This window comes from Neovison vison, chromosome 13, assembly GCF_020171115.1.
Source record: "Neovison vison isolate M4711 chromosome 13, ASM_NN_V1, whole genome shotgun sequence".
Classification (NCBI taxonomy): domain Eukaryota; kingdom Metazoa; phylum Chordata; class Mammalia; order Carnivora; family Mustelidae; genus Neogale; species Neogale vison.
This window is the reverse complement of record NC_058103.1, coordinates 49,233,178-49,259,565: the sequence shown is the minus strand read 5'-3', so window position 1 is coordinate 49,259,565 and position 26,388 is coordinate 49,233,178. Positions and strand designations below refer to the sequence as shown.

The following is a 26,388-nucleotide window of genomic DNA, read 5'->3' as shown; positions in this document are numbered from 1 at the left end:
CTTTCTTTCAAAGAAATGTCTTCCATTCCAGGCTTTTTGTAATATTAAGATTACTCCTTCTTGAGTTGCCTGGGTGGCTCAGTGATTAAAGCTTCTGCCTTCAGCTCAGGTCATGATCCCAGAGGCCTGGGATCGAGCCCCACATTGGGCTCTCTGCTTAGTAAGGAGCTTGCTTCCCCCTCTCTTTCTGCCTGCCTCTCTACCTACTTGTGATTTCTGTCTGTCAAATAAACAAATAAAATCTTTAAAAAAAAAAAAAAAAGATTACTCCTACACTTGAAATATTCTTTGTACCCCAACTTCCTGTCTACCACTCACATTCATTTCTAGGCTATTATTGCAATGCTGTAAACTAAAAGTGAGAGGATGGTATTAAGTGATCACATCCAAATAGCAAAACCTGCTGCTTCAAAATAACGTGTCTTCTAAATGTAAAGCCTACAGTGACCATGTGTTTTTAAATCTCCAACGCACGGGCACCTGGGTGGCTCAGTTGGTTAAGCATCTGTCTTTGGCTTGGGTCATGATCCCAGAGTCCTGGATTGAGCCCCACATCGGGCTCCCTGCTTAGTGGGGAGCCTGCTTCTCCCTCTCCCACCTCTCCGCTTGTGTTCCCTCTGTTGCTGTCTCACCCTGTCAAATAAATAAAATCTTTTTTTTTTTAAGATTTTATTTATTCATTTGACAGACAGAGATCACAAGTAGGCAGAGAGGCAGGCAGAAAGAGAGGGGGAAGCAGGCTCCCCGCTGAGCAGAGAGCCCGATGCGGGGCTCGATCCCAGACCCAGGGACCATGACCTGAGCCGAAGGCAGAGGCTTAACCCATAGAGCCACCCAGGCACCCTAAATAAAATCTTAAAAAAAAATCTCCAGTGCCAAAATATAATTATGAAATGATTATCTTAGTAATACAGGTTTTCACTAGCATTAGAATAAATTCTGTGACTTGAAATTTAGTTGGAAGATTGCTAAATCTAACATTAGGACTCAAGTTAGACAAAATAAGGAATCAGAAAATTTTAAATATTTGTATTTTCTTTAAAATGAATACTAGCATATGATTAGCCTAGAATAATGAAACCAGTTTTTAAGCATAAATCAGATTATATCTTCATGCATATTTTCATATTAAGACTATACAGAAAATATTTTTGCTGTAAAACTTTGTCAAGTGTACCATGTTTATTGTAACTTAATACCAAAATTTCATAAAATACAAATTTAAGAACATTCTAGCATTTATCATAATTTTATTGGAACTTATCAAAATCACATAAATATAAAATTAAGCAGAACTGATGGAATTTTCTTTCTTCAGATGCTCTTTAAGAATCTCAAAAACCTTGAAGTTTGCTGAAAATAAAAATGCATAAAATTAAACATGTTGGAAACCTAAGCTATTGTACATTTCTAAGCACTTAATTTTAAAAATAGGTCATTACATGCATATTGTTCCAAATTCAAAAGGGGACAGAGTGAAAAATAAATCAGTCTCACACTCTATTTCTGTTCTTGGAACCAGTTATTTGTCCTTATAAAGATAGTCTAATCATATATAAGCATCTATGGCGGGGTACATGCTTTAAAAAGATATACAAGTGTTAGAATACAGTTCACACTATTTTACACCTTTTTTCAGTTGGTAATATATTTACCTATAATTTTTAAAACTAATCCCTTCCTTTAAGGTTTTGAAATTTAAATACATTTGAAAAGTTCTAAGAAGTACACACATATTTTAAAAAAGATTTATTTATTTTTTTGACAGAGAGCACAAGTAGGCAGAGAGGCAGGCAGGGGGTGGGGGGGGAAGCTGGCTCCCCGCTGAGCAGAGAGCCGGATGTGGGACTCGATCCCAGGACCCTGAGATCATGACCTGAGCTCAAGGCCGGGGCTTAACCCACTAAGCCACCCAGGTGCCCCCACACATTAAAAAAAAAAAAAGTACACACATTTAAATGGGTACCCATTTATTAATTTTTTTTAAATATTTATTTATTTATTTTAGAGAGAGTTTGGGCAGGGGGCAGTAGGGGAAGGAAAGAGAGTTCCAAGCTGACTCTGCACTGATCCAACAGGGGGCTCAATCTCATGACCCTGAGGTCACAACCTGAGCCAAAACCAAGAGTCAGATGCTCAGCTGACCACATCACCCAGGCACCCCCATATGGGTACCCATTTAAGCCATTTGTTTTGTTATTACAAAAACTACAATAAAAACACCTGTACTTACTTTGATGTATAAGCCCAAGTATATCTGTAGGATAAATTCCTAAAAATGTAAATGCTGGTATATACAGTCTGGGTCTTAAGAAATCCTGTCAAATTGCCCTCCATAAGGCACTTTCTATCCCACCCAGCTATGGATGAAAATGGGTATTTCTCCACTACATCACCAATACTATGTTTTAAAATAAACAATTGTATGAGAGTCCCTCCTGAACCAGGGTTAACCTTACTGATTTTGACAACATTTCTGTGATTAATGTTACAATATGATTTCACAAGTAATTTACCAAAAGATTTCTTCTTTGGGGGAACTAAGTAGCAGGAAGACCAAATGATTCCACTATATCTTGAAATGGTTTCTGTTCCCTCAAAAATAAATGTACATCATCAGCGTTTTTGATCGAGCACTAAAAACATTCCTTCAATTATCACTACTAAATTATAGTCTGGAAATCATGTCAAGGCTTTTCAGTAGCTATATGATAAAGGAACCATTTCAACCCCATGAATGGTGAGCATCAACTCAAGTCAATGGCTATATTAGAAGCTTTTAAGGAAGATGGGTACATATATGACTTCTAATACCATAATGTGTGGAACTATCACAGAGTTCTGTAAAAAGTGCTTAGAACACCTAACAATTCTGCATGGCACCCAGGGAACACTATCAGAAATGTAACTGGTGTCCTGTGCTATCATAATTAATAAATCAATTAATTTCCTATTGTGGTTTACTTATTTCTATCCCAGCTCATTTTAAAAAAAGAATATAAAATGGTTTGCAGAGACAAATGAATAAAAAGATAAAAGTAAATGAAGAAATTCAAGTAGTGGGAAAATACCGTTCAGAAAAAAAAGATGAAGTCAGGGCCATGCCCAACATTTATGGTAGTAATTCCTCTGCAGCGAGAGAATTGGGCTATACATTTGGTTGTGCTTCCTAGCAGCTAAAGCAAAGGGAGTTCATTAGAAGATTCCCAGTCTCCCCTAAATAAACAGTTGCTTGGGATAGACACAGAATCCCCTTGGCCTGAGACCTGCTTAAAGTTCCCATATTTGTTTTCCTTGCAGAGGCAGTTTCACATCAAATTTCAGTTCAGTAAAAGTCATTCTAAAGGTGGACAAAATATGCTCCAGGCAGACAGCCCTTAGTAATCCTGGGTCACAAAATCAAATGCCCTCAGGGGCATCCAGGTGAGGACAGGCAGCTGAGACACTGGAGGCAAGTGCTTACTCTTACCGAAGGGCATTCCAAATCAGTTATGGTGTTTTAGGATTCAACTTGGTCTAAGTAAAGTCAAACATACATAGATTGGGGCTTATAGAAGAGACTAGAAGATCTGTCTGGTTATATTCATTCCAAAAACCAAACAGTGTGTGGAATACAGTAGAATCATATATATGTCAAATGAGTAAATCTAAGAGGGAAACTTAGAATATCTCATAAAGTGAATGGACTTCAATCTTCCATGAGTACTGAGTGGTAAGAACAATGCATAATTGTTTTTTCAAGAAATATAAAAAAGGGGCAACCTGGGTGATCCATTTGGTTAAGTTTCTGGCTCTTGATTTCGACTCAGGTCATGATCTCAGGGTCCTGGGATCGAGCACCAAGTCAAGCTCTGTGCTCAGCCAGGAGTCTGCTTGAGGATTCTCTCACTCCCTCCCTCTGCCCCTCCCCACCACACTCATGTGCGTGCATACCCTCTCTCTCTCAAATAAATACATCTTTTAAAAATATAGGAAACTTAATCATGGTTTCAGGGTTAGGAAGCAGATGTATTTTTTCCTTTTCAATTCTATACCTTGAGCATTGTTTGAAATTTCTATCATGTACTTGTATTCATTTCATTTAAATATGTTAATTCCCAAAAAATAAAGACCACTAAGCTGTGTGTTCAAGATTGCATTCTTTGATAAGAACCTGGGAGGCAGTTATTTGGTCACTTGTTCTTATCTGAAGGGGAAGCTGCTTTTTCAAAATATGATTAACTGAGAAATCACGTGTTAGGCTGCCTGAATCCAAGAGAAATGGTGTCAATAATGCTTATTCCTGGGCCCTACAACTAGAGAATCATTTGATAAGTTTGGAGTGGGATACCCCCCCCCAATGCTGCCCAGGAGAGAGCACAAACACAGCCCCCCACTACCACAAATTACACAGCTAGATTTCCCACATTTGGGGAAATTGCAGGGGTCAGCACTTAGGGAGTGCAACAGATAAGCCTCACCTTGGGAAAACCACATTCATGATCATTTTATCTCCTCTGTCAGGGTGAAGTGAGAAACTTAACATTTTTAACAAAGTTCACAGAGGATTTTGTTGAGGGTGGTCTAGAGATCACCCTTGGAAAACCACTACCCAGCCCCCAACATGGATTATTCTTTATCCCCAAGACAATACCCCAACCCCAACCTCTCACCATCACTAACACCCCATGCCCTCCCCACACACTTCATTAATGCCAGTTTAAGGCCAACTGCCTAGGTTTTGAGAGTCAACCACATGGACGGTGAGGCTGACCTCTCAGAACACAAACATCATCAGGAGTCAGCCTGTGAGAGAACTAGCCCACCTCTGTGGCTGGCCTGAGACAGCCCTCAGAAAACACTTCTTAATCTCCTTTATCAGGTACATACAATTCTATGTCCCACAGTATGACCAGAAGTTCAGCCTGAAACATTTCCAAAGGACCATTACAGACATTTTTTAAAACCTCAACACACCTACAGGACATCTAATTTTCAGCAATACAAAGCCAAAAGACAACTCCTCCTTGCTGTTTCTGGGAGTACACTTACCTATCTTCTACTATCTTGTTGGATGGATAAAATACTTTGAATGAAAATCCACTTCTTGGAAAAGAGCCCTTTGGAGAAAAAAAAAATGCCTGTGAATACTGAACTTTTATAAAAGAATTCCTATATTTAAGATCAAATTCCTTGGTCATGACTTAAAAATAAAGTTGTAAGATGTAACTAAAAAGTAATGAGAGGTGGGTTTTTTTTTTCCTGATCTTTATAGAGAGAAGATACTAATATAAAATGTTTCCACTCAAAGCAAGTCTTTCTAGTTGGCTAGAGAGTCTTATACTAACAGATGTAACTGGAAATGCTTAGGAGTAAGAAATACTCAGTGTAAGAGACAGTACCGTGTGATGCTATATCTGCACCTAAGACACTTGCACATCACATTCAGGAAAGCTTTCCTGCCCCTCTCTGCAGTGAAAATCGGCACTGATGGTCCCCTGATGTGCCCCCAAAGCAACTGAGCAGTAACACAACTGTGTCTACTAAACTCTAGGGCAGAGATGGTCTGTTCATTTCAGGCTCTGTGTCCCTGGCACTAACTCAATGTCTGCCCCATCGCAGGCATTCCTTAGGGTGAGTAAGTATCAAGACGGGATGAAGCAGGGTGCCTGGGAGGCTGTTAGTTGGGCGTCTGACTCGATATTGGCTCAGGAAGTGATCTCCTGGGTGGTGGGATTGGGCTGGGGATTGGGCCCCACATTGGGCTCCGCGCTCAGTGGGGAGCTGCTTAAAGATTCTCTCCCTCTGGCCCTCCCCCTACTCGTGCTCTCTTACTCTCCCTCTAAAATAAATAAATCTTTAAAAAAAAAAAAAAGGAAAAGAAAAAGGGATGAAGCAATGTGAAAAGTTTTGGGTTTGCTCAAAAGGTATGAAGTAAAAAAGGATATAATGTTGGTGTAAGAGATGGTTGTTTACTGGCTGACAGGAAGACGAAGTGGAAAAATTCAGAAATAAGGTGTTATCAAATAAAGCATTAACTATGAGAACAGCCAAAGAGTTAAATTTAAATAAAGAAATACCCTCATTGTGAAAGAATATTGGAAAGTGAATAAAGATTCTAGAAAAACTTTCACAAGTTTTAAACTGTGAAACCAAATCCATGGACTGTGCTCATCCTTAGAGCAGTTCTCAACCACAGATAATGTCATCCCTAGGGGACATTTGGCAAATATCCTAAGAGGTTTTTGTCTGTTACAACTGGGGGCTGCCCCTAGCATGTAGGGATGAGAGGCTAGATGCTGCACAGTGCCCTACGATGCAAGTGACAGTGGCCCACAGTAAAAAAATGATTTGGTTCAAAATGTCAATAGTTCCATGGTTGAGAAACCCTCTCTTAGAGGGAGTTGGACAAAATAAATGAGTGTTTGAGGAAAGCGGTAACCAACAGTAAGTCATGATGTTTCTAAAAATGACCTAGATGAAACAAAGTATTACAGTCACAAGAATCAAGGAAACATACAGATTAAAAATCACTAGTGAAGATATTTTGTTTCTCATCAACAATGTTTATGCAGTACTTATTCCCAAAACTTGAAAAGGCTATCATACATCTGTAGAAATTATATCTCAGTAAGAATTTCCATATTCATCAGGCTTACGCATTTCTGGGACTTGCACAAATTTCCAAAAATCAAAATCATTCACAAAGGACATTAATGTATTTAAAGAGAATGAGACAGAGGCTCTGAAAGCAATTCCCAGAAAGGAATCCCAAGGCAGTTAACTACGAAGGGGAAAATATGCATTTGGATTTATATGCTTTGGTGTACTTTTTTTTTAAGTCGCATTACTTTACCGTCATATGCTTTCCTGAATGCTGAAGAGCTTTCTGTATATACCAAATTAACTCAATGTTTCACTAATAGTACATTTTTATACAACAATAATCTTACTAAATAAATATTTTTTAAGTTTAAAGAAATAACTCTCTAATCTTGACAAACTATGACTATATAACATTAACTGTTCTTACAGGGTTTATGCAGAGGCATTCTGTATTGGTGAGAGTAAAAGGATCGTATTTGTCCGCGATGACAAGAAGATCAGGCACAGGGTACACTCTCAAAGCATAGTCATACGCCCAGTACACTGGGCAGACATAAAGAGGTAGAGGAGTCAGGTGACCTTGGGATAAGATAGTCTTTACAAACTAAAAAAGAATGGTATAAAACAAATGTCAGTTCATTTGTAAAAATTAAAATTGCCAACAAATCATTTTAAATTAAATATCATTTACCAAAAGGACTTAGAAAATTTGAGAAACAATTAGGGAGACTTTGAATCACAAAGCTTTAGGAAATACTAATATGAAATGAAACAAGGGGTGCCTAGGTGACTCAGTCCATTAAGTGTCTATCTTCGGCTCAGGTCATGATCTCAGGGTCCTTGGATGGAGTGCCAGGTCAGGCTCCCTGCTCAGTGCAGAGTATGATTCTCTTTCTCCCTCTGCCCCTCCCCACCACTCTTGCTTGCTCACTCTCAAATAAATAAAATCTTGGGGGGGAAATGAAATGGAATTAACTATCCTGTATTTTAGGAAAAATCTGTAAGTTTTCATTTAATACCATATGTCATAAAAGCTACTCCACCCCAGGACACCTGGGTGGCATTGGTTAAGCCGCTGCCTTTGGCTCAGGTCATGATCCCAGGATCCTGGGAGCGAGTTCCGCATCGGGCTCCTTGCTGGGTGGGGAGACTCCTTCTCTCTCTGCCTCTGCCTGCTACTCTGCCTGCTTGTGCTCTCTCTCTCTCTATCTCTCTCTCTGATGAATAAATAAATAAATAAATAAAATCTTTTTTTTAAAAAAGCTACTCCCCAGTCATATTGGAGCAACTGTATTTATAGCTGTATAATAAACTCAGCTACTAATTATAATTATGTTCATCTAAAAATAATTCCACAGTTTGAGTAATGCCAAGAATAGATAAACAGCCTACATAATCATTAATATTATAAAATAAATACTAAAAATGCTCTGTATGATCTACTTTCACATTTCTCAAAGTGGTACCGGGGCGGAGGGTACATGAAACCAGGGATTAACAAATTTATGTCAGGGAACCTTGAAGCTACAAGATAAACACTACACATCCTCCTAACGTGGACGTATCATATAATGAATGTGAAGAATAGAAACATCTTTTTAAAACAAATATACATATATTTTGAAGGACAATGTAAGATTTATGCGTTTTAAAAGCAAGATAGGAAGCGTCAAAGAAATTTCCTGTTCATTCTAGGTTTCCCTCTGCTCATTAGGCAGACTTCAGTAAGAAAGTTGAGAAACACTGACTTAGTAACAAAAATTAACTTACTGACCAAAGTATGTTCGAATTACTTTGAACCATAAATAAACATAAAAGGGCAAATTATTAAGTGACTTAACAAAATTTTATATAATGCAACTCTTAAGATAGTTTAATAAAGAAGACTCAACTTACATGATTAGGAATATCCAAACTGCTGCTCGGGAAACGGACACAGTTTCTGCACATTTTATTCACTAAGTCTTCACGAAAGACAATAATTTCTTGTGTACAATACTGAATTCTAAAATGAAAACGATAGTTGAATTTGACTTCCTCAGGAGAAAATATGATAAGTATGAGATAGTTTAAAAGGCAAAATATTTCATGATACAAAGCCATTCTCCCTTCCCATTGTTTACTATAGCAGAAATGCAGCTAAAATCTATTAATCCACTCATTCAACAGTAATCTATTGAGCTCTTCGTATGTGTCTGGCACCATTCTAGGGATGAAGGAACAAAACAAAAAGATCCCAGTCCTCATGCAGTTTATATTCTAACGGGAGCAGGGCAGTCTGAGAAAATAAACAATAAACATGATAACTATATAAGGATATTGGGAAATAATTAAGTGTATGGGAAAAAGAAAAACAGGCTATTAGGGACCATTTGTGAGGAGAGAAGGGCCACAGGGCTGAGCTATGAAAAGGGATGATCAAAACTAGTAGGCTGGTAACAGAGTCTGATTTGAGCACAGATTTGAAGGAGGCGAGAGAGTCAATCAAGCAGATACGCAGAGGAAGAACACCGTGCAGGTCGGGGGAGCAGGTACAGCAGAGGCCCCGAGATGGAGAAGGTCTGGCACGTCTGAGGAACAGAAAGGAGGCTGTAGTGCCTGGAATAAATGAGGAAGAGAGGAAATCGGAGCGGGAACAGGAGGCTAGATCAGGCAGGGCCCTGACTACTACTGCGAGGATGTGAGCTGTCACTGAATGGCAGGAGAGGGTCCTATCTTCAGGATCAGTAAGGACGATGTGATGTGCCTGTGTGTCAAAGGATCACTCTGACACCTTGTTAAGAATAGACTAGAAAAGGAGGGCAGGGGGGATAGCTCCAGAGCAACTAGGAGGCTACCATAGTAATCCACGCTAGAGAAGACGGTAGAGGGTCACAGAGGAGGAGGTAGGGAGAAGCAGGCAGGTCCTGCATATACTTTGAAGTCTTCCTTCAAAATTTTCAAGGGCTTCCTGAAAAACTACATGTGAGAGAAACCCAAAGTTCTTGGCCTGAGTGACTGGAAGGATAAAGGTGCCACAAACTCTGATAAGGGTACAGAACAGGTTGGGAGTTGACATGGCAATATACAGGTGGGAATGGATAGGTCACCAAAGGAGTGAATGTAGGCAGAAAAGAGAGGAGAACCAAGGACTAGGGTAACAGCCTATGATTACAGTGAGCAATACATACAGTAAATGCATCATCTTTTTACTTTTCCACCGTAACTTTTCTTAAAGGATGTGAGATGAGTATATCAATTTTTAAACCTCCATCTGTTTTTCAATTTCTAAATTCATTATTAATGAATTAAATCATGTTAAAATATTTTTAAAGTTTTGAAAAACCTGGATGCCGGGGTGGCTCGGTCAGTTAAGCCTCTGCCTTAGGCTCAGGTCATGATCCCAGAGTCCTGGGATCAAGTCCCACATCGGGCTCCTTGCTCAGCAGGGAGCCTGCTTCTCCCTCTGCCTGCTATTCCCCCTTCTTGTGCCCCCTCTCTCTCTCTGACATTAAATAAAATCTTTTTTTCAAAAAATTTTTTTTAAGATTTTATTTATTTGACAGAGAAGGATTCAGCGAGAGAGGGAACACAAGCAGAGAGTGGGAACGGGAGAAGCAGGCTCTCTGTTAAGCAGAGAGCCTGATGTGGGGCTCAATCCCAGGACCTGAACTGAAAGCAGATGCTTATGACTGAGCCACCCAGGCGCCCCAATAAATAAAATCTAAAAAAAAAAAAAAAAAAAAAAAAACCCTAAAAAAAGAAACCTAAAATGAAGAGAAATTTTCTCTTTATTCATAGTAGTCAAAGTTTAGAGACACAGTTTAAGAATCAACTTAATTTTGAAATGAAAGGAAAAAAAGTGTAACACAAAATGGTTATATTTACCTGCAAGGATTAGTAGTAAAAACTGAAAATGGTACTCTCTGTCTGAATTCATTAGTGATGCTTTCAGCAAGTGGTGGTCTATAAAAACAATTTAGGTGGTAAGAATATATCTTTGAATTGTATAATTTTTTTTATTGTTAGAAAAACCTAAACAAAACTTACCTTGGTAAGATGGAACCAAATCCCGGATCCTCTGGACCAGGTACAAACACAAAACGACTACTACAGCAAAATTCAACATATTCATTAAAAAAAAAAAAACAATTACTGTAACACTATCCAACAGTCTAAAAACAAGTTATTGCCTTTAATTCAATAATGAATCTTTAATATTTTTTAAATTTCATGCATTTTAATAAATGAATTACTAAAAGTCTCCAGACTAACAGTGTCCAACAGACCTTTTGGTAGTGATGGAAATGCCTGTATCTACACTGTCCAATTACTGAGTGCTTGAATTATAGCTAGTGTAAATGAATTTTAAATTATATTTAACTATAAATAATATAGCTTTAAATTTAAAGAGACACATGTGGCAAGTGACTATCATATTGAAGAGTGTAGCTCTAGATACTTAATGTCACCAAGAAATTCAAAATATAGCTGAAAGTATCACTCTCCCTTTTAATATTTTTCACTATAAATCTCTAGTACAGTATAACATATTATCACAACGTAAGGATAATTTTCTCTCATAGCATACTAATTTTCTCAATTTTTTCTTCCATTCATTTCTTTTTTTTTTTTTTGGACAGAGAGAGATTTCAAGTAGGCAGAGAGGCAGGCAGAGAGAAGTAGGGGAAGCAGGCTCCCTGCTGAGCAGATAGCCCGATGCGGGGCTTGATCCCAGGACCCTGAGATCATGACCTGAGCTGAAAGCAGAGGCTTTAACCCACTGAGCCACCCAGGCACCCCTCTTCCATTCATTTCTTAATAATCATGGATATCAAACTTAGAATTCATTTTTTGTTTAAAAAAAAAAACTTTAAAAAAATAGCAGTAGAAATCATTACCTTTGGTGGATATTTGGATATTCACATATTATGTCTGCCAAAGTTTTTAAGGAATCTAAAATTTAAAAATAAATAAATAAATAATAAAATAAAATTTTAAAGGGATACAAAATTTAATTTGAATGCACATAAATATCAAATTGTATTTGATTAGATACAATCCTACATCTTTTGAATGAAATTAAAATATTACAGATTACTTCTCGTCAGTTTAGTTTATATAAATGAAGAAACATTCAGTAGACCTTCAATACCTTTCAAAGCTTGAACCTGATTTTTTCCATATGGTGCAGAGGAAAAATTACCACACAGTATAAAGCAGGTTGGAGGTGCTGGTGAATAACCTAAAAATAAGAGAATAAAATGAGTATCAGTTTCTGAGTCTAGAAATCCAACTAAAAACCCTTTAACTATGAGGGGTTTTTTTAATTTTGTTTTGCTTTTTATTTTTTTTTTAAGATTTTATTTATTTATTTGACAGATAGATCACAAGTAGGCAGAGAGGCAGGCAGAAAGAGAGGAAGAAGCAGGCTCCCTACTGAGCAGAGAGCCCAATGCAAGGGCTTGATCCCAGGACCCTGGGATCATGTCCTGAGCTGAAAGCAGAGGCTTTAAGCCACTTAGCCACCCAGGCACCCCTAACCATGAATTTTTAATAATAAAAATTTACAAGCTTAATAGTAACTTATTTTAATAACTATTGTTTTTTTTTAAGATTTTATTTATTTATTTGACTGACAGAGATCTCAAGCAGGCAGAAAGGCAGGCAAAGAGAGAAGAGGAAGTAGTCTCCCTGCTGAGCAGAGAGCCCAGTGCAGGCTCCATCCCAAGACCCTGGGAACACGAACTGAGCCGAAGGCAGAGTCTTTAACCCACTGAGCCACCCAGGCGCCCCAACAACTATTATTTTTAAATAATAGTAGCAAAGCTGCCTTTTATTGAGGACTTACTATATGCTAGGCCCTGCAATGGCTTGATTTTCACAACCTCCCTATAAGCTAAGAGAGAGATTAAGTAACCTGCCCAAGGTCTCAGGCTGCAATTTAAATCCACTTCTGTCAGACTCCAAAGCCCAAACTCTTATCCATTCTTATACTATACTTAGGACTAATTCTTATTTTTCATGATTACACACGCACAGGGTAATTTTTCAAATGTAAAAACTTAAGTCTTTAAGGTGGTCTCATTTAAAATAGCTCACTGCTGAATCAACATTTACAAGAAAATAGACTACTCAAAAAGATACGTTTTTTTTTAGCAATTTAGTGTTAGGACATGACCCCCTGTACTTAGTTCAAAAGAGTAGAAAAGAATGGCACCTACCAGAAAACATGGTGTGAAGTTTGCCCAACACTTCTCCTTGGTCTAACCAAACATCAGATATAAACACAAACATGGCATCTTTATTCTCTTCTTCTAGTTGTTTTAGTTTTGCAGAAGTCTTCACAGATGTATTAGAAGGCCCTCCAAAAAAATTCACATTTCCATAGTATGCCCTAGGTAATTATGATACAATATTAGCCTTTAACCTGTTTTCTGTTGGAGATGTTTTTCTTTTCTTTTTCTTTTTCTTTCTTTTTTTTTTTTTAAGATTTTATGTTTAAGTAATCTCTACAGATCAAGAGTCACATGCTCCACTGACCAAGACAGCCAGGTACCCCTTTTTGGAGATGTTTCTCTAATAATTTTACAATTTTGTCTTCTTTCTATTTCTAATGAGGTTATTTTCACCCTCAGTGTACATAATACCATGAAAATACACTATTTGTAACACTTGAAAAGCAAACAAGTTTATTTAAATGTCCTAAAATAAATACAAAAACAGTAAGTAAATACTTAATAGGTTATATCTGAGTCTTTTAAAACTGACTAAAGCAAATATTTTAAAATAAATAATTAGCAGGTGGGGAGCCTCCCTGTAGCAAACAAAACAAGGCTTTAGAGTAACTCTGTTTCCCTATCTCTTATTTCAGTCGAACTTCTCGTCAACCCTATAGATAAGAGAGACAGGAAGACTAGAAATCTTTCCCATAAAAAGCCAAGGCATGGAAATAAGACTGCAAGTCATCAGGAATCAACGTGCTAGTTTTCAGTTACATACACAGCCTAGTCTGCTAACTCTCACTGTCTATTACTCTTTGCATCTGACACAAAGCCTAAGCCCTTGTAATAACTGAGAGACGATATCCTATCTGACATTCACTACTGTCACAATTCCAAAATTCCCATAGAACTGCAGTCAAACATTGTATACCTAGTAGTACTAGAAGGTTCCGTGGGTGGAAATCCAAAGGCATTGACATGAAACACCTGATCTTCAAACCAACCTGAAAAAAGATAAGTAATAAATCACTTTTATTTGTCCAATTCTTCTTGTTTGACAGGAAGAAACTGTGGAACACAAAGCAAATGCTAAACTCTTGTCTCACCCTCTGTCAACTAATAGAATATGCCAGTCCCATCAAGCTACATGACAGCTTCAGAGCCCAGGAGAGTCTAGTTCTATATTTAAAAAGTTACAAAACAGAAATAGATTCAGATGTAAAACTTCCCACTTAACTTCACAATAGATGTTAGAGTACAGACAGATAAGGTACAAAGATTAGGAAATGCTTCATTTATGACCCTATATAAAATCTGGGTTTTTTTTCCAACTTTATTAAGATGTAATCCACATGTCATTACACTTTACCCTTTAAAGTATATAATTCAGTGGTTTTTTAGTATATTCACAAGTTGTACAACCATCACCACTGATTCTGGAATATTTTTATCACCCCAAAAATAAACCCCAGGCCCATTTACCACCCTGAGAGTTATTTAATGTTGTCAAAGTATGCACTCATAAGCAATGTTCTCCCAAATTATACCATGTTAATATATTTTAACTAATGTAGAAATGCTTTTATGGTAGCATAAGGAGGACAGGAAAAAAGCATACTGACTTACCTTCTGCTAAGACAAAGCATGACTCAGTGTACAAGCCACTGTGGAACTGGTACACAACAGTTGAGGAAAATATTTCTGTGATTGAGGTGATAAAGTCAATACACATTCTGGGCCCAAAGGCCTATCTAAATAATAAATTCAAAGTCCTCATACTTGAAACTGAATAGATGATAGCTTAAAAAATTTTAGGTTTAAATGCCCCATATCTGATTCTAACACGTAGTTTGGTAATAGTGACAGTATGGATCATTCTTAGCACGTTCTAAATTTCCTCAGTGATTTGTCTGGATTCTCCAAATAAGAGTGAATTAAAGATTTTCTTTTCTCTGACTAGGATTAGGTCTTGATTGCTACGTCATCGCCATATGTAAGTTACATATGTAAGTTAATCTACAAATAGATTAACTTGAGAATGATATATAAGCAATATCCCCAACTCATGTAACAAAGATTTAAAAAAATAAAAATGAAGGGGCACCTGGATGGCTCAGTTGGTTAAGCATCTGCTTTTGGCTCAGGTCATGATCCCAGGGTCCTGGGATTGAGTTCCACACTGGGCTTCCTGCTCAGGGAGGAGTGTGCTTTTCCCCCTCTGCCCTTCCTCCTTGCTCATGATCTCTCTCTCTCTCTCAAATAAATAAAAATCTTTAAAAAATTTTAAGGAGCGCCTGGGTGGCTCAGTGGGTTAAAGCCTCTGTCTTCGGCTCAGGTCATGATCCCAGGGTCCTGGAAACGAACCCCACGTCGGGCTCTCTGCTCTGCAGGGAGCCTGCTTCCACCCCTCTCTCTCTCTGCCTGCCTCTCTACCTACTTGTGATTTCTCAAATAAATAAAAATCTAAAAAAAAAAAAAAAAAATTAAAAAAAAACTATCATCAATCTCAATAAAGAAAACTTTAAGTCAAATAAATAATGAAGGATATAGCTTTACTAAGATCCAGTTGTACTGTTCCTGTAGGATCTTCCAGAAAAAATTTTCCCTAAAAAAGTTAAAAGAAGTATGTCCACATTTACATAAAAATGAATACTAGGTCAAAATAATGAAAATACGACATTGACAACAGAACATAGTAGAGTACAGTGGATTTTTATAAATGAGCAATTCCTGGTCTAGGCATTTCCATTTGCTAGTCTGGTCGCCTCAGAGTCATCACCTGATAGCCTCTCTCAGGTATGCGGAAACCACTGCAAATTCAGAAAGGTCAAGAGGAGCGCTGGCAGGCTGCCCAGCGGGCCTCTTGAGAGAGTCAACAGTGTCTCTCCCTGAGGGACCAGGATGTGGTCTGCAGCCCTGCGTTCACAACCTCCATCCTCTCGGCTCAACCAGAGGTCACTAGGGACTACTTCTGAACCACGCTAACGGGTGGCCGATATGAGACACTCCTTCCTGATGTCTCCTCAGGAAGCTGAACGTGGAGGCAAAGGCTACTCGCTAACAGAGGAAGGAGCCTTCCACGAGGAGCGTGGCCCTGTACCTCTGCAGAAACGCTATAGTAACTGGCACTTCATCAGTCCCGAGGCTGAAAACAATAGTCAGATGCTTACTAAGTTTAACTCACCTCTTTTAACTGGGTTATCATTCCAAGAACAATCACATCTCCAATTTTGGTCGTACTGCCCAAGAGGGTTTCTACTGTTTTAAGCTTAAAATAAGACAAAATAAATTCTTAAAATTTTTTGAAGAAACGAATCTTTTTATAAATAAGAAAGTTTTGAATGCAAATGTTAGTATTTATACCTACTTAACAGTAGAAAATAAAATAAAACTCAGAAAATAGAATTTATCCTATTAAAAGCTAAAATACTAACTCAGGCACTTAACAATGACTCAAGTCTCATGCCATTATTACAGCAGGTTTCCCCTTATCCACAGTTTCACTTTTTGTGATTTCAGTTACCCTCTGTCAACTGTGGCCCAGGAGCAGATGGTCCTCCTTCTGATGAATTGTCAGAAGGTGAGTAGTCCTCTATAGTTACATCATAATGTTTACAACATTCGCCTCACTTTATCTCAACATGTAGGCATTTTATCATCTCACATCATCACAAGGAAGGTGAGTACAGTACAGTAAGATATTTTGACAGGGACCACATTCACATAATTATTACAGTATATTGTTATAATTGTTCTGTTTTGTTAATTATTGTTGTGAATCTCTTCCTATGCCTAATTTATGAGTTAAGCTTTATCACAGATGTATGTACAGGAAAAAAACATGGTATATACAGGTTGTGGTACTATCTGTGGTTTGAGGCATCCACTGGGAGTCTTAGAACATTTTACCTATGGATAGAGAGAAACTACTATATTCTGAATAATGATAAAGTGCATTTACCTTTAAAATGTAGAAAAGAGTTTTATTCATTTAACTAGTACCTCTTGCAAATTAGAAGCTATTTAAAAAGTTATATTAGTATTTTGAAAGGTTGTCACTATTATTTACGTTCTCAATCTGACTATTATATTTTTAACATTAGGTTAAAGGCAGTAATAATTAGGATACTATTTTTTTAAAAATTCTTTCCGAGGCACCTGGGGGTCTCAGTTGGTTAAGCATGTGACTCTAGATTTTGGCTCAGGTCATGATCTGAGTTTTGAGATCCGTGCTGGGCGTGAACGTTTTAAGATTCTCTCTCTCACTCTTAATCTTGCAGAACAAACTGAGGGTTGCTGGAAGTCGGAGGGTTGGGAGAGGGTGGTGGGGTTATGGACATTGGGGAGGGTATGTGCTATGATGAGTGCTATGAAGGGTGTAAACCTGGAGATTCAGAGACTTGTACGCCTAGGGCTAAAAATACATTATATGTTTCTAAAAATTTTTTTTAATTAAAAAAAAAAAAAAAAAGATTCTCTCTCTCTCTCCACCTCCCTCTGCCCCTCCCCTCCATGCCCTCTCCCTCCTTAAGCAGGGCAGGGCTGGGAGGAACCTTCCAGATGCCTTTCTTTTCTTTTCTTTTTTTTTTTTTTTAAAGATTTATTTATTTATTTGAGAGAGTGGGAAGGAGAGAGACTGAGGGAGGGAGGGGCAGAGGGAGAGGGAGAGAGTCCCAAGCAGACTCCATGCTGAGCTAAGCCCAGAGCCCAACAGGGGGCTGGACCCCACAACCCTGACAGTGACTATGTATGTTGCTGAAATGAAAGGGAACAAAGGGTATAGGAGTTTAAAAGTGGGAGGAGTGCATGTGACAGAAAACATTCTCCCATCACCCCTGTGGCCTGTCTGTGCTATCTCATTTATCTTGTAATTGTTATTTCCTTACTGCCTTAAGTAAACTTTTCACTTTAAGGGATAAAGCACGTTTTAGCTAAGTGTGTCGTGGTCACTAGAGGGATGGGCTGGAACAAAGACCAGGATTTTGGAGTCTGAGTGAGGGGAGAAAGGTTAATGTTGATAGTTGATCAGAAAGCCAATATCATATCCAGCAAATAGACCAAGAGGATCAGGGATCTGTGTTAGTGGCCCTGACAGTGGCCAGAGACTGTCTGGGGGCTACCATCGTCTCAGGGCCTGTCCCAAAGAAGGCAGTAGTGATAGCTTCTATTAGAGATTTGTAGCACCCAGGACCCAGGGCATGGACTTTATTAACAGTGAGCATGCACAGGTCAGTTAGTTGGTTAAACAGTTACTGGCGATTCATTTTCATTTAAATTTTAATAAATTAGAATTAAGCAATAAATATTTAACTTGTAGAGTTATACCCCCTAAACTAGGGTAATGTTCTAACCTGGAATTTGCTTCCGGTTTCATCAGGGTAAGAACCTATCACTGGAGGAGTAAATAATTCATGTCTGTGGGTCCTCTATAAAAAAAGAAAGATTCACATGAATTACTAAATCATACATTTTAAACTAAAATTCATCAAAATAAAAATTTAAAATTCATTAAAGTAATACTCTGACAAAACATTGTCCTTAAACTAATGTTACTACTGCCTATTCTCAATAAATCTGAAAGCCCACATATTTTAATATACAAATACTTAGCAATGTAACTTTGAAATTTAAAAAGTATTTAATTTTTTTTTTTTTTTTTTAAGAAAAAGCTCTATTTGTGCAGCTGGCAGCAGTGCATTCTCGGCTGAGGATATAAGGACAATAAGCCAAGTGCCTTCCTGAGGGCATGGGGTTTGTGAGAGAGAAAAGTCAAGGGCCACCATACAACAAAGGACCCCAGGCAGAAGGGGGCACTTAATGAGACCATAATGATAAATAAGACTTTGCTAGTAAGAAACTAAAAGAGGCTGAGACAAGACATTTCAGGAGGAGGAAGGGATGTGTCACAAGAAAGAGTTACAAGAGTAAAAGAATACTTGGAAGTGATGCCAAGTTTAGTAGAGTTGGCTCATGAGGTGTACAAGCAGTGTCAGACAAGGTAGGAGATGAGCTGGAGCCTCTGTTTGGGGAACCATCCCCCCACCCCACTGTGGTCCATGTAGTTTAGGCAGGGCTGGTGTCCCCTCCCCTTCCTATAAACTGGCCACTAAGTCCTAATCAATCAAAGTACACCACCCCTTAGCCAGTGAATGGTTCAGTGTTGACCAACTGCCTTAAGCTAAGAGCTGCTAAGAAACTGTTGCTAGAACTACTGGAAGAGGGGAGCTCCCTCTCCAAGTGCTGCTGAGGCTATAGCGGCCTCTGTCATCTCATTGGGAGAACTTGTTTAAAAGTAAAATCAATTTTTAAAAATTGCTGGGTGATGGAAAGAAGTAGATACCTCATGACATGTGAGATCCTGGACCCAGACATGCTTGAAACTGGTGGACCTCTAGATCTCTCCAAAGGCCAATAAATGCCTCTTTCTGTTTTAGTTGGTTTGAGTTTCTGTCATCTCCAGTAAAAGAGCCCTCTGAGTATGGACTTACTATGCCAAGCCAGGAAGTTGTTGTATAGACATTGGAAAACAAAGATATTGAAAGTGGGATAATAATAAAATCAGATTTGCTTTCAGAGAGATAACTGCAATAAATATGTGAATGGACTAAAATTCAACCCTTTCCACAGATAAGAATAAATGAGGCTCAGAAGGGATAAGTCACACACCCAAAATAATATAATAGGCTTTAAAATGTAATTTTTAAGGGGTGCCTGGGTGGCTCAGTCTGTTAAGCGTCTGACTCTTGATTTCAGCTCAGGTCATGATCTCAGGGTCGTGAGATAGAGTGCAGAAAGGAAAAAGAAATGCAGTATCTACTTGAGCATCTTGTCTATGGAAAACACTGTGCCAAATGTGGCAGAGAAAATAAAAAGGAGTGTCTGATAACAGGGGTAAACACCCCAAATGCAAGGCAGGGTTAACTCCAGTAAATGCTGTAGGAGACATACTGACAGTCACTGGTTTAAAGCAGGAAGAGATTGCATCCAATTGATCACGAAGAGGTTCAGAAAAGAGGAGGAATTTAAGAAGGCCCTTCCAAATTAGGAAGGTTTCAGCAGCACAGAAAAGAGGGAAGAGCAATCCAGAGAGTGAATAGCATAAGCAAAGTTACAGAAGAAGAAGAAATGAACAATAATTCTGTATTTTCTTCTTTATTCCAGCACAGAGGAACTTTTAGAGGAAAAGTAGAGAGCTGGCCAAAAACATGCAGCAGGAGGATCTCAACCACTAAGTATAATCTGTGTTTAATTCAATAGGCAGTAAGCCTCTCTTTGGAAAGACTTCTGTGCAAAATCATGACGATACCAGAGCTTCATGTCAGGAAGACTGATCTGGCAACATCATGTAGGTGATGGAAACAGGAGAGAATAGGCATCCCTCGTGCTCACCCTCTTCATCCTTTTTTGGGGATTCCTCCCACTGCCCATCCTCTCCTTGAAATCTTCTTCTGCTTCTGCCATCTAACACCATCCTGGCCTGGCTCCCCAGTTCTCTCCTCTTCCCTTCTGCCACTGCCTCCCTTCTCAGAGGGTCTACTGGTCTACTCCATTTCCTCCTCTCCTCTGCAGATCCCCCTAAATTTCTCTCTCTGCCCAGACCTCTTTCTTCAGCTCTAGGTATGCTTTTCACCTGATATCCCACTGGTAACCTTAACTCAAATGTTTGAAACAGAATCTGAGTCATCTGCATCATCTTCCCCAAACATTCCCTTTTTCTTATTTGTTAACATATTATTCCACTGTCCTACTCTCTTGGACTTACTACCTTAATCATCTGAGTCTTCGCTCTCTCCCTTCTTCTTCACATGCACTCAGTCACCATGAATAATGGCTTCCACTGCTCTGGTGCGGTCCCCTGTCTACAACCCTTCCCACTTCTCCCCACAGCTGTCATTCCTAGCAAGACTAATACAATGGACTCCCTAAAGTCTTCTCTCACATTCTTTTTTTTTTTTTTAAGATTTTTATTTATTTATTGGACAGACAGAAATCACAAGTAGGCAGAGAGGCAGGCAGAGAGAGAGAGGAGGAAGCAGGCTCCCCGCTGAGCAGGGAGCCCGATGCGGGACTCGATCCCAGGACCCCGGGATCATGACCTGAGCCGAAGGCAGAGGCTTTAACCCACTGAGCCACCCAGGCGTCCTTCTCTCTCATTCTTAATGCATCCCAAAATCTGCTGGGAAAGAAGTGCTCACAAAACCCAACTGTGACTGGGTCTCTCTCTGATATTCCAAGGTTCCTTGTACCAAGAAACCAGAGTCCCAGCTGCCAAGAGTGGCATCCAAGGTGCTCCCACAATCTAGCTCCCACTTGCTTTCCAAACCTATCTATCCCATACTACTCTTCTTCATGAGCCTTCTTCTACACACAGAATGGACCACCTTCTCATCATTTCTGGAAGACTCCACTCTTTCCCTCTGTTGTCTTTCTTCACACTGTTAGCACCACCTTTTCACCCTTTCCACGAGATGAAATAGGCAAGGCCCATGTCAAATGCCATCATTTCCCTGAAAGCTTCTCTGCTGTTCCCAAAGAATACATTCTGCTTGTATCTCTTTTACAGCACATACAAAATTCTACTTTATATTTTGTTCATGCAAATGTCTTTAAAGTCACAGACTGGAAGCTGCTAGAAGGTAGTATAGTGCTGTCGGCAAAGGTTGGGCTCCCGTGTCAGACACACTGGATTCGACTCCTGTCTATACTTACTATATGTGAGTGCTCGCTTCGGCAGCACATATACTATACTTACTATATGTGATCTTCAGTCAAATTTTTAAATTTCTCTAAGTCTCAGTTCTTCATCTGTAAAATAAAGATAATAGTGGGGCACCTTGGTGGCTCCATTGGCTAAGCGTCTGCCTTTGGCTCAGGTCATGATCCAGATCAGCCCCACTTCTCCCTCTGCCTCTGCTCACCCACCCCCCACCCCCTGTGCTCACTTGCTCTCTCTCAAATAAATAATATTTTTTTTTAAATAATGGGAAAATGAGGATAATAGCATCTATACATACACTGACATTGTAATGATTATAAGAGGTAAGTATGTCCATAACATGCTAAACACAGTGCTCAGCGCATTAAAAGTGGATAGTAAATGATAGCTGCTATTTTTATCATCACAAAAACAATGGTTTTTATTTCTGTATCCCCCATACGTTTTCAAACCTAGAGAGTCCAGTAAGAGTCTACTGGATGACAAGCACTGGACTACAAAATTCTATCCTTTAATTAACACTGAGTCTTACCTAAGCTTCAACAGTCTCATTTTCCCCTCTCAGCTTACCTGATGCAAAATGGTATATCGTTCACGAAACAGCTCTGCTTTATCTCTTGCTGTTCCAAATAAATTTGGGGCAGGGTGGTTGGTCATTAATAGACTAGAAAAAAAGAAATGCCTATTTATAACTATCACAATACACAAAGGTGGGCCAAAAATGAATCATGGACTATATGCCTTCTGAGAAAAATGTACATCTGAACATCTGACATTAGCTTAAAATCAACAGATGGTATACTTACGGAAGAAATTTTTTTCTTTCTGAACTGTACACAAAGCGTGGAATATCAAATGCTCCTATGATATTGAAAATATGTTCTCTGAAAAACAGTCCACAAAAACAGACTTGATTTACTAAAACATAAGAATCTTAAGTGAGCATAAAAACTTGTATTATAATCTTATGGTATACGAATGTACTTTCCACAGGTCATACACAAAATTTCTTGGAGTCTCATAATATAGGGATAAAATTTTCCTCTGAGACAAGAAAGTATTGCCAACACTCTCAAGCAAAAATAATAATCATAATAATAATCAAGTTAACTTCTAATTAAGAATATCACCTATTGGGGTGCCTGGGTGGCTCAGTGGGTTAAATTATTAAATATTATTTTAAAATACGATTCATTTCCAACAAGTTTTTAATCCAAAATATTATGCAAAATATTTAAATTATTAAATATTACTTAAGAATGCGATTCATTTCCAACAAGTTTTTAATCCAAAATATTATGCAAAAAACCAGGTATAAAATAGAAAAGAACCCTCAAAATACTGGCCATATCCTTGACACAGTGTTAGAGAAAGAAATTCAACAGAATAATTTACTTTCAGACATTGTTAATAAGTAACCATGTTTGAACCAAATTTTTAAAAAATTCACAGCACTATTACATAAATATTCCAATCTAACAAATCTTCCCTAAAATTTTATCTATTCATCTCCCAGACTGAATACGGTAAAAAATGTTCTTGCTACTCTGGTGGTAACATTTAGTAGAGATAGCAGAGAACCAGTGGACTTGAAGAAAACCTAGATTCCACATACTGTTCCACCATTTTTAGTGGGTCAATCTTGACAGGTTATTTGACTTCTCATGCCACTTCTTCATCTATAAAAATGAAAGCCTCTCTTGTGCTATAATATAATAATTTCCTGACAATTGAAATTGCAAAGACTGTTCACCATTCAGTGCCACTGGACCTCTGCACTGGCTAACTGTGGCATATAAAGAGATAGAAACAACAGTTAACTTTAATGCGTACTTATGATTACAATCTTTCCACTTCGATATAGTCATTTTGAATTTCTACTGATGGCTTTAGGGGTATGTCATCATCTGCAAGGTTAAAATTAAAATTCCTCAATTTCTCAGGGCACCTGGGTGGTGGCTCAGTCTAAGCATCTCCCTTTGGTTCAGGTCATGATCTCAGCATCCTGGGATCAAGCCCCATATAGGGCTCCCTGCTAAGTGGGGAGTCTGCTTCTCCCTCTGCCTCTGCCTGCCTCTCCCCCTACTTGTACTCACTCTCTCTCTTTCTGTCAAATAAATAAAATCTTTTAAATAAATAAGTAATATTCCTCAATTTCTCTATTTTCTTAGCAGCTCTAATATGGTAATGACTCCTGTCAATGATCCCCATTGCCCCAAAGAGGGAAAAAAACTATTAAAGTTAATACTCTCTGTCCATTTTTCCAGTTGTTTTCCTCTCAGTTAAACTCTGAATTTGGAAAGAAGTATCCTATTCAAAAGAGGAAAAGAAAGAGGGACACTTGGGGGCGCCTGGTGGCTCAGTTGGTTAAGCCGGTGCCTTCTGTTCATGTCGTGGTCCCGGAGTCCCAGGATAAAGTTCTGCATCGGGCTCCCAGCTCTGCTGGGAGTCTGCTTTCCCTCTGACCTTCTCCCCTCTCATGCTCTCTCTCTTTCAAATAAATAAATAAATAAAAATCTTTAAAACAAAAAAAAGAGGGACATCTGGAAATGAAACCCAAAAAAATTATTCCCATATAAATTCCTAAATTCTCATAGCATGAGTTAGTGGAAAGTATCATGAACTACGGTTCTACCCTCTCTGCCATTGACCATGGGACCCAACATAAGCTGCTGAACTTCTTTGAACCCTGCACTTTCCTAAGAGCAAAAGCAAAGTATACTTCTGAAAATTCAGTTTATTGGAAGCATACAGAATATAAACTCAGATCCAATGGGTAGTGGCAAAAGTTACTAATGGTATAAACAACACTGTAATCTCAGATCTCCAGGAAAAAAATAGTAAAGATGAGTCACTTAATGAGGTTTATAATGCAAGCTATCACTTAAAAGGAAAACACTAAGAGTGTTCGCTTCAGCAGCACATATACTAAAATTGGAACGATTAGCATGGCCCCTGTGCAAGGATGATACACAAATTCGTGACACATTCCATATTTTTATCATATGATCTCATTGATACGAGGAATTTGAGAAACAAGACAGAGGATCATAGGGGAAGGGAGGGGAAAATGAAACAAGATGAAACCAGAGAGGGAGACAAACCGTAAGAGACCCTTAATTTCAGGAAACAAACAGGGTTGCTGGAGGGGCAAAGAAGGATAGGGGGGCTGGGTTATGGACATTGGGAAGGGTATGTGCTGTGGTGAGTGCTGTGAATTAAGACTGATGAATCACAGACCTGTACCCCTGAGACAAATAATACATTATATGTTAATTTTTTAAAAAAGGAAAGAAAGAAACACTCAGAAATAACCACTGTAGAAAGGCTGATCACTAATTCTTTCCCCAAGAAAATCATTTAAAATAAGCACTTCATATTGCCAGCAGGGGGAAGTTCATTTTATCCACATACATAGTTTCATCTACAGACTGACTGCATTCCTGGACCGCCGCTTCTACCACTGACCGTTCAATCATGTTTGATGACACTGAAAAGAGAATTTCAAAGTTCAATTTTAGAAACAGGCATAAAAATTACTTATTTCCACAGATAGTTCTTTTCCTAAAAATAATCTGCAAAGACTAACCCTGAGATTCTCATTACATAGTTTTTAGGACAAAAAAAGGGTTAGGTCAGAACAATAACAGAAGCCATATCTCAAAAACTTTCATCTTTTTACACTCAGATACACTTGTAATATCCTAATATACAGCCAAATGCTTACTTTTCTAAAGACTGTCTAATAATATAAATTCAGTTGTATAAACACTTACAGAAGTCTTTATATGTAAGGTTAGTTGCATTGGTAGAACTTTCCAGCACCAATGCTGTGTTTCCACAGGCATGATAGTAACAGATATAACAGCTACCACTTCTTAAGCCCTTACTAAATGTGTGACACTACGCTCAGTACTTCACAAGCATTATGCCATTAGATTAGATATCCTTACAGACAGGTTGTTGTTCATATGCTAATATCTTAAAGGGGAAAAAGTACAACTTTGAGAGACTGAATAAATTCCCCAAGAACACAGCTAGAAAGTATAGATGGCCAGCCTGATTCCAGAGTGGACACCCTTGAACGATTTGCTATGTTCTCAGGTAAGACACTATGCGCCATCTTAAAGGAATATATACTACTTTCTCATAAGTAATAATTTTCTAAATTTTCAACTATAAAGCAGCTTTTAAATGCAAAGGTATATTTAATATTCTGCCTTTACAACGGAAAATAAGACGTAACAGTAATTTCTCGTCTATCATGGAATGTATGTCTTCCTACATAAGCAAAGAAACTAGATCAATATAATGCCTGAGAGCAAGCCACACTTGCTTCTGTCCCTCAGTGCTCTAGAAACACTGGATGTTTGCGCCTAGAAGAAGAGCATTCCTCCTTTGTAGGTCCATGTTTGTGGTAAAAGGTTAAATATTTAATAAAAAGATCCCTTGAGAAAGGCTGAAGTCAGAAGGGAGAATTAGCCCTGCTCACTTATTCTTTTTCCCCCCAAAATTTTTAGGAGTTCCAAACCTAAGTAAGACAAAGTAGTAGGGGGACGCCTGAGTGGCTCAGTCAGTTAAGTGTCTGCCTTTGGCTCAGGTCATGATCCACATCAGGCTGCTTCTCCCTATGCCTGCCTTTCCCCTTGACAAAGTATTAGGTATGCAGAGAGACAAAAGTGACTGTAAAGATCAGATCAAAAGTGCAGAACAGCTAGCCGAGACAGCTCCATGAGAGGAAAGAACTTTAAGAGTCTCTGGGGAAAGTCCTGAAGTTGCAATGGAACTAAAGTTACCCCTTCGAAAGAAGTGCTACCATGGGTATGTCTCATAACCCTGTAATATCTTCATATGGAATCCTCAACTTCCACTGAAATCTATAAA

At 38.5% G+C, this 26,388-nt stretch overlaps 1 protein-coding gene, 1 non-coding gene and 1 pseudogene across 3 annotated transcripts in view; 1 reads left to right on the top strand and 2 right to left on the bottom strand.

The window, feature by feature from the left end:
- Positions 1–1,167: 1,167 nt before the first annotated feature.
- The window catches only part of POLE2 (DNA polymerase epsilon 2, accessory subunit), a 28,638-nt gene continuing 3,417 nt past the window's right edge, over positions 1,168–26,388 (bottom strand). Inside the window, exons 3-19 of one of the 2 annotated variants that reach the window (XM_044231454.1) lie at positions 24,919–24,994; positions 22,311–22,388; positions 22,075–22,168; positions 18,140–18,214; positions 15,973–16,056; positions 15,337–15,393; positions 14,415–14,463; positions 13,720–13,792; positions 12,789–12,961; positions 11,720–11,809; positions 11,466–11,520; positions 10,615–10,674; positions 10,453–10,530; positions 8,482–8,590; positions 7,013–7,189; positions 5,032–5,099; positions 1,168–1,353 (exon numbers count right to left, since the gene is read on the bottom strand). In XM_044231454.1, the coding sequence (XP_044087389.1) occupies positions 1,335–1,353; positions 5,032–5,099; positions 7,013–7,189; positions 8,482–8,590; positions 10,453–10,530; positions 10,615–10,674; positions 11,466–11,520; positions 11,720–11,809; positions 12,789–12,961; positions 13,720–13,792; positions 14,415–14,463; positions 15,337–15,393; positions 15,973–16,056; positions 18,140–18,214; positions 22,075–22,168; positions 22,311–22,388; positions 24,919–24,994 (1,415 nt within the window). In that variant the 3' untranslated portion in view covers positions 1,168–1,334. The remainder of the gene's footprint in view (positions 1,354–5,031; positions 5,100–7,012; positions 7,190–8,481; positions 8,591–10,452; positions 10,531–10,614; positions 10,675–11,465; positions 11,521–11,719; positions 11,810–12,788; positions 12,962–13,719; positions 13,793–14,414; positions 14,464–15,336; positions 15,394–15,972; positions 16,057–18,139; positions 18,215–22,074; positions 22,169–22,310; positions 22,389–24,918; positions 24,995–26,388) is intronic. The other variant, XM_044231455.1, reaches the window with a different exon arrangement.
- LOC122894769 lies at positions 4,348–4,513 on the bottom strand. Its single transcript, XR_006381838.1, has one exon. It is a non-coding gene; the product is annotated as a U1 spliceosomal RNA (small nuclear RNA).
- LOC122894892 lies at positions 24,409–24,504 on the top strand (annotated as a pseudogene).